The 7,857-nt window shown below is 42.4% G+C and overlaps 1 protein-coding gene across 2 annotated transcripts; it reads left to right on the forward strand.

Annotated features, from left to right (window-relative positions):
* The first annotated feature begins 2,168 nt into the window (after window positions 1–2,168).
* On the forward strand, window positions 2,169–6,974 carry LOC117853733 (uncharacterized). 2 transcript variants are annotated; one of them, XM_072293196.1, is made up of 5 exons: window positions 2,169–2,591; window positions 2,712–3,089; window positions 4,100–6,246; window positions 6,323–6,410; window positions 6,499–6,974. In XM_072293196.1, the coding sequence occupies exons 3-5, from the start codon at window positions 6,125–6,127 to the stop codon at window positions 6,733–6,735; spliced, it is 447 nt and encodes a 148-aa protein (XP_072149297.1). In that variant the 5' UTR covers window positions 2,169–2,591; window positions 2,712–3,089; window positions 4,100–6,124; the 3' UTR covers window positions 6,736–6,974. The 2 variants fall into 2 exon arrangements, with proteins under 2 accessions (XP_072149297.1, XP_072149298.1); XM_072293197.1 differs by lacking the exons at window positions 2,169–2,591; window positions 2,712–3,089 and having other exon boundaries at window positions 4,086–6,246.
* Window positions 6,975–7,857: the final 883 nt, after the last annotated feature.

A 7,857-nucleotide genomic window follows, 5' to 3' on the forward strand; every position in this document is an offset into this window, starting at 1 on the left:
ATCTTTTCCTTGACTTTTGATTCCAAAATGTCTTGTTTTATTCAAAAATATTTAGATGATCCATGCCACCTATCTTAAAGCCTGTTCAAGACATCCGAAGAATGGAGTTACCGGTTCACCACTAGAAGTCAAGCCTGAGCAACTGAAACGTGCACCAAACAGCTGGAGTCAATGCTGGGCAAGCTGAAGGTTGCCTACACCAAACATGTTGAAGCCTTACCAAACAATCCCTGCTTAGGAGTACCCGTTACAGCCTTACTAACAACGATTAGCTTCGTTCCTTGACTGTATGTTGATTGGTGAAGTTCTATGTTTGCATGATTATGCTTGGCTTTATGAAATTGTCTGATTTGTTTCTTTGTAATGATTGTTGGTGTATTGTGGGTCTTCTACCTACAATGACATCAGTTGCCTAGCTGGGTTCTTCTTCTGAATCTCCCATATCCTTGTCATCAATTCCCTTCTACCTGAGCCAATGAAGGACATCAGAAAAGTGGGAACTAAAGTCAACACCAACGTCAACAAGCAGGAGTTAACATCACCACCACCGTCTCACTAGAAGCAAGTTGAAGAATACAAGGCTTTACTCTGATCTCCATCTTACTCTAATGATGATTACTAGGACCAAAGAAGATGAAGAAAGCAGGGAGATTCTACTCTCGATAAGCAAAGATGAAAGACTATCCACTCTACCTTAAGAAACTTGTTGTCTCCCACCTTTTTGTTTTCTTTTCTCTCTTCGAATCTGCTTGTACCTCCCACATCCTTGTTATTTTTCTTTCTATCTCCCAATTCTGATGGACATCAAGAAGAGAGTGAAGGCAACACCAATGTCAACAAGTAGAGGCTATCGCCACCATCACTGTCGAAATAGAAACAAGCCAAAGAAAAGAAGACCCTAGCCTAGTTTTCTTGCCACCTCGCTACTTTCTATCCTTCCTTATACCTTACTCGGATGACGACCCAAGAAAAGACGAAGATATCATGAAGTGCTCTACCTTGTTTTGCAATTTTATCCATTTCCTATTTTCTATTGATCCTATCTTTATCATGCAACCAGATGTCGAGTCCCAATGAAAATCATGAAGATAGAGCCAATGAAGGAGATCTTAGCATTCCACCTGTAGCCGCATCATTCGAACGCAAGATGTTAGAGTATATGGCAACACAAACTCGGACTTTACAAGCAATGGCTCAAACCATGGTCAGTATCCATCAGTATATCACAGAGCACACCTCACTTCCTCGGAACCACAAACCTATCACCAGTGATGACCATCACGTTTCGTTTGCTCCACTACCGTTCGACAACGAGAAGCTATTAGCTATGCAGGCTCAAGTCTTACAAGGAAGGATGATTGAGAACAGGGACATTTCATTAGACAATGTTCCAAGAAGCGTTTGGACCAGATGGAGAAGACTAAAGGATGTGTATGAAGACTTGAAGGATGACAGTCGAGCCAGAGGGAAACAATTCAACTCTATTCAAATCACTTTACCAAGAAATGAAGAACATTCTTCAAAGATGGGCCAAAGAAGCAGAGGGAAGAAAAGGATACTTAAATGAGGAATTAGACTACGTATCCCTGAAGTGTTCTATGTGATGTAGTGAAGCATAAAGAAGCATGATTGAGAAGCTTACGTAAGGGTGAACGATCTAGGAAGAAGCTAATAAGTGTTGGATGCTACCCACCTAAACCTTTGTCTCTTGCTAGCCTTTGCGAATCTCGGGACGAGATTCTTGTTAAGGGGGGTAGTGTTTTCACACCCTGAAATTTCCGAATTTCAGGATGTGAATAAAAAGAATAAATAAACAATAATTTTCTCATAATTGTAAAATTTTCCCAATAATTATTTTCTTTACAGGAAATTTAGTATAGGAAAAATAATTGTTTGCTTTTATAAATTAAATAATGTTGATCTATGTCTGTGCATTCATGTCGCTGTATCTTTGGTGTTTCTTGAGTGCAAAAGTTTAAAAATATGTTTAGACGTTGCCCAGACCCTTGTGAGAATTTTTCATCTTTTTCTGAAAATTAATCTCCTTTTCCTCGAGCTAAATCTAATTTTTGGAAGGTTCTAAAATCCTTTTCATGAGCTCCAAGTATTTTATTTGGATTCCTTGCATCCCAATCCATCTCTGAGATTTATCTCAGATTTTTCAGAATTTTCTAGGTATTTTTCTCGCTTTAGAAAACGAGTCCAGCTATTTCTGGAATTGTTTTCGCGCACATAAATAAAATCAGAAATTCCGAAAATAAAAAGTCAACTCGAAAATATCTTTTTCCGAGTGTGGCGTATATATATATCACCGCGTTCGTCTCGACGCGAGGATTTCAGATCTGAAAACCTTTTTACGAGTTGCATCTCCTAACTCCGTAGATCTGAAGTCAAAGTTCGGTCTTCGTCAAATTCCGGCGAGCTTTTCCGGCGAAACCGTGGACTTCCGGCGAAAACCGACACCACCATGGAGTTCCTCTCTTCGAGCTCTACGCCGTGGTGTGGTGGATTGCATGAATCCGATGTCGGCTCCGTCGTCTTCCCCAACTCCGGCGAGTTTTTCCGCCGCCATTGTTCATCTCTTGCCGAAGGTGAGCACACCATCTTGTTCGCCTCGTCGATATCGTTCCATTTTGCCGTTCATGCGCGAGATCGGGCTTCGTTTCCGGCTTTCCCATCTTCTTCTCTCTTTCTCCTGTTTCTTGCAACAGGAACCGTGACCGTGCTCCTGTTTCTCCTGTTTCTGTTCGTGCGCACGCCGCTGTGCGCCATCACCGGCCGTGCGCCTGGCTCCTAGCCCGGCCACCGCCGCCTGCACCACCCACCCGAAGCCCCGCCGCACCGGAGCCCCGGCAGGCCGACAGCCAGGAGCTGCGCCATGCTCCTGGCGTGAGGAAGAAGATGAAGGCTGCTTTTCGATCTAGCTCCTGGAGAATCTGTTAATTTCTATTCATATTTCTTGTGCCTTGCAAACCTTGTAGAAAACCCCCTGTAACTTTGGGATCCTTTCAATCTAATCCAAACCTTGACCTTTTGCAGATCTAACCCCGAGTTTTCAGCTTTTCGTGAGCCCTATTCTCTGAGTCTTGGTAATCTTCTCAGCTAACCCCCTGAGGTCTACGGTTAATTATGTTTAGGCCCCTACAACCTTGTTTAACCCATAGAATCTATGTTTTAATTCCGTTTTCGTCCGTTCAAGTTGCGTTAGATTCATAATGATGTAAATTACACGTTAGTGGTAATGTTTTCCTTCACACATGTTTTTGAAAATAAAATTTATATTAAAATTGATTAATGCCTGACAAACGAGTTCTTCTCTAAATAAAATCTATTTAGTGTTAAACATCGTTTTTCATAATAATTGTTAATTTGATTAATGCCTACTTCATACCCTCTTCTAAATAAAAGCCAATTAGGTTATATATCGGTTTTTCATAAACTTAAGTTAATTTGGTTAATGCCTATCTAAATAATTCCTCCAAGTAAAAGCCACTAAGAGTTATACCTCGGCGTTTCATAAATTAAATTCAATTTGATTAATGTTTATTCAATTTGTTTTCTAAATAAAATCTGTATAGGTTATATCTCGAGTTTTCATAATTAAATATTAATTTGGCTAATATAAATATAAATGTGTTTTTAATTTAATCTACTTAGTTGAACTCGAGATGTAAAGCTATACGCTTAGATGTCTACATGTATCTTATTTTTAAATTAAATGTTTAATTTGCATAAATTGTACTCAAATATTTATAAATAAAATTGGAGTAAGCTTTACACCATCTTTTCTTATGAAAATATAAATATGACTTGATTAATTCTAACTAAGGATATTTCTCTGAAATATCTTTACATTGCTTTTCTCAACTAAAATAAATAAAGCTTGTAGCTCTTATCTTTCTTTTATAATTCAAAACTCTCGATAGCTTTATCTTTTCCACCATAGTTCCGTTTTAAGTGTTCCTTACGTTCGCGTGACCTTAGATCGAGCCTTGTCGTTAGTACGCTCTTTTAAAGTCTGTCTTTTATTTTGGTGTACTGCTCTTAGTTGTATTTGTTTGTTTGCTTGTACGATTGTGCCGGTGATTGCTTCGAGTAGAAGGATCGCTGTTCGAAAGCTTTGAAGATTAAGAGTTTCAAGAGAGCAAGAGCCGAAGAGCAGTAAGAAGTAACTTGTCGCTGGAGAAAGGCAAGTGTGTCCTTGTGCTTTTGTCCCAATAATTTTGTTTAATCACTATTGCATATGCTTGCATTAAATTTGATGGGTCCTATTAAGGTTTGCCTAGTTTTTGTGATTATTCCTTGCCAACCTGGGTTTACCTTTCTGTTGGGTAGCTATGCTTAGCTGCTATATTTGGGTTATGGTGGTTCTAATGAACAAAGATGATGAACCTATTTTTATTTATGCTACACCTTCCTTTAATACAAGATCACTGTGATTAATTGGAACATGGAGAACCACCCAGGAAAACAGTGCTACCACAAGACTAAATGGCTCTGGTCTTGGCTGAATAATTAGAAACTCTAGTTTGGGGTAACCTTACCAAAAGGGCAAGAGGGGAGGCGTTGATGGGATATAGCACTCGCTCTCTTGGGAAGTGGGCTTGGCTAAGACACTATGCCCTCTAGGGGACTGCTATGTTTCGCTTCGACCTGAAACCTTAGCGGGTTACCACATTGCTAGCGAATCTTTGTAAAGGCCTCGTAGCGTCCCTATGCAATCACACCTCGGAAGTGTGGTATTGTGCCTGATCAGCACAAGCGTGGTTGGGTCTAAAGTTCTTTTGAGCTTTTACGCGACTTGTGGGTAAAGATGTGCGACCTCTGCAGAGTGTAAAACTGATCGATCAGCCGTGCTCACGGTTAAGAGCGGCCTAGACCCTCACATGAGTAATATACTTGAAGATGGATTTAAATTGTGGTTTATGCTATGGTTATATTTCTGCCATGTGCTTATGGCTTATGTTTATGTTTCTATTAATTGTGGGTTGGTATATACTTATACCTTAGTAATCAGGTGCTAATAAAATTTGGCCAACTAAAAATGCTTAATGCAGTAAACCGGTCAGCCTTTCCTTGTTTAACCTTGCATTCATATTCTCCTCACACTTGCTGAGTACGACAAGTGCTCACCCTTGCTATAAACAACGTTCCTCAGAAGAAGAAGCTGCTATGAAGTTGTTGTGAAGATGGTGCTGAGTTCTAGGCGTACGCAGCCCCCAGTCGATTGCCTGTGAAGTTTGGAGCTCCGTTTCCATAATTAAGGTGTATATCTCTGATCATTTGTAAGTCTTTATTTGTATCTTTTCACGTGATACTGTTGCTGTTATTCACTTATGATGTCACTATATGTATGAAATTTGATCCTGGCATACATATAGGTAGCATTCGGTTTTGCCTTTAAAACCGGGTGTGACAGCTACTTTGGACAATTAATAATTTTCCTGCATATGCGATGTTGTTTGGCTAGAGAACAAAAGGTAGGTTTGCTTGTCCTTATTGTCACAAGGATACTAATTACTTGTGGTTAAAATATGGTTCAAAGGATTGCTACATGGGCCATCATCGTTGCTTGCCTATGAACCACAGGTGGCGGAGGAACAAGGTCAGCTTCAATAACAAGGTAGAAATGAGGGAGACTCCAGTGCCCCTCAGTGGTGCACAAGTAGTGGAGCAGTACAAGAGTTTCGAGCAAGTCACTTTTGGAGCGACTACTTCGAGGAAGAGGAAGCAGGCGATGAAGATAATAAATGGCACAACTGGAGGAAGAAGAGAGTTTTCTTTGACCTTCCGTACTGGGATTATCTGCTTATACGCCATAATCTCAATGTGATGCATATTGAGAAGAATATATGTGAGAGCTTGCTAGGGACTATGCTTGATTTGGCTGGTAAAAGTAAGGACGGTGAGAAGGCTAGACTCGATATGCAAGAATTGGGTATAAGGCTATGTGAGGAACAAAGCATGCCCAGAGGGTTGAATAGAAAAGGGGTATATCTCGGAGGAGTGCCTTACATTCTGTTCTCGGTTCTTTGAAGGTGTTAGTACAAAGCTGAATCGACCAGAGCATCAAGAAAGGAGCACTGTTAGTGAACCACCTGCTGGTCTAAGTGTATTTGTGAGCATGGACTTCACTAGAAAGAAAAGTAGTCATAGGCACAATATGGAGATACCTTCTCTTGATGACTTGCGCAGGATGAGGCACTACATAATATCCAGCAGTGATGAGGCTACTCCATGGATAAAGTAAGCTACATGTAATCCTATGTGTTTTTTCTATTGTGTTCACTATCTAACTGACATAAGTTTATTGTTTCATCAGTGAGCACATGGACGAATTGAGGAACACCAACTCGCATAATGTTGATAGAAGGCACAAGGCTGAATTTGTACATTGGTTCGAGCGTAAAGTGAGTCATATATATTTTTGTTCAATTTTATTCATCACACTTGAATATATATGTTTGTAACATATTTTTCAAACATTTCTGAGTGTAGATCAGGAACTTACATGCAGAGGGAAAAGCAGATGAAATGATTTATTCTCTATCTCATGGTCCAGAACAAATAGTTAGTGTGAGGAACAGGTGTGCCATCAATGAGTTTTTCTTCTGGACATCAGATGTAGAGAAAAATCTATCAACACAGGACAGTGGTGTTGTCGTCAAGGGTGATGATGGCATGGAATGGTATGGAGTGATAAAAAAAATCATCATCCTTGATTTTCCTAACTAGCATGAAGTCACATTGTTCGAGTGTGACTGGTATGATGTTCCTGCACCAACTAAGAGCAAATCCAGAGGGTATAGTAAAGATAAATTTGGGATTATCGATATTGATACCACTCGATTTCGCTACTCAGATGATCCATACATCCTGGCAACACAAGTGAACCAAGTGTGTTATGTGAAAGGCGAGAAGGAAGGTACTAAATGGTGCAATGTCCTCAAAATGAAAACTAGGACCCTGTTTGCCATGCCGGAAATAGAGGGCAGTGATAATAATGTTGGTGATACCAATGTCTTGGGGGGAAATATTAACGACCTCCCAAAGCCCATGAAAACAACAATCATAAAGGCCCAGGCCCACCTAAGATAATAAAGACTGCCATCGGCCCAACACGGGAGGGAAGAGCCCCGCTCCGCCTCGCCCGACCCAGTGCTCTGGGGTCGGACGCTCCCGACCCCATCACTACCAAACTCCGCCTCGCCTAACCCGGGAGCCTAGGGTCAGGAGCCCCCGACCCCCGCCGCAAGACTCTGCCTCGCCCGACCCAGGGCGCAGGGCGTCGGACTCATCTGGGCCCGTAAGACAAATATCCGCCTCGGGCGCAGACTGGAAGATCAGGGCGCAAACCTTGTGGGTCCCCCTGTCGACCTCGCCATAAATGCACCGCGGCTCTAGCGCGCAGAAAGGCGCTCGCGCCCCCAACGTGACCTGCCACAAGTACCCATGCATGACCGTGTGGTGCAGGCTACAGTGGCCGCGGCTCCCTCCGATTCGCTACAGGGCACTCATGGCCTGTGCCGCCCGGCACAGGAGGAAGTCCCGCCCGTTCTCGCGCCCCGCGCATTCGGCGACAGGGATGAGACGTCCGTGTCCCATGGGCCATCAGCAAGATAACAGGACCAGGCGCCCTCTCCGATGGGCACAGACGCCACGACCAAACATCATCATCATGCCTGGCAGCAACTGCCACCAGGGAGACCGTCGACAGGATCCGAAGGTAGCCGCCCTCTTCCGGTGGACGTGCTGACAGGAGCCAGAGGCCAGAGCAAGGGGCGGCAGCCCTGGAACTTGGTCTCTCTCCTTATGTTGTATTTTACTTAGCTTAGTTTATCTCTTTTACTTCTCCTC

This window comes from Setaria viridis, chromosome 4, assembly GCF_005286985.2.
Source record: "Setaria viridis chromosome 4, Setaria_viridis_v4.0, whole genome shotgun sequence".
NCBI lineage: Eukaryota > Viridiplantae > Streptophyta > Magnoliopsida > Poales > Poaceae > Setaria > Setaria viridis.

Coding starts and splice junctions, on each gene's coding strand:
- LOC117853733 (XM_072293196.1), top strand. CDS start 6,125: ATGGACTTCACTAGAAAGAAAAGTAGTCATAGGCACAATATGGAGATA. Junction 6,247..6,322: donor GAGGCTACTCCATGGATAAA/GTAAGCTACATG, acceptor TTGTTTCATCAG/TGAGCACATGGACGAATTGA. Junction 6,411..6,498: donor TACATTGGTTCGAGCGTAAA/GTGAGTCATATA, acceptor TTCTGAGTGTAG/ATCAGGAACTTACATGCAGA.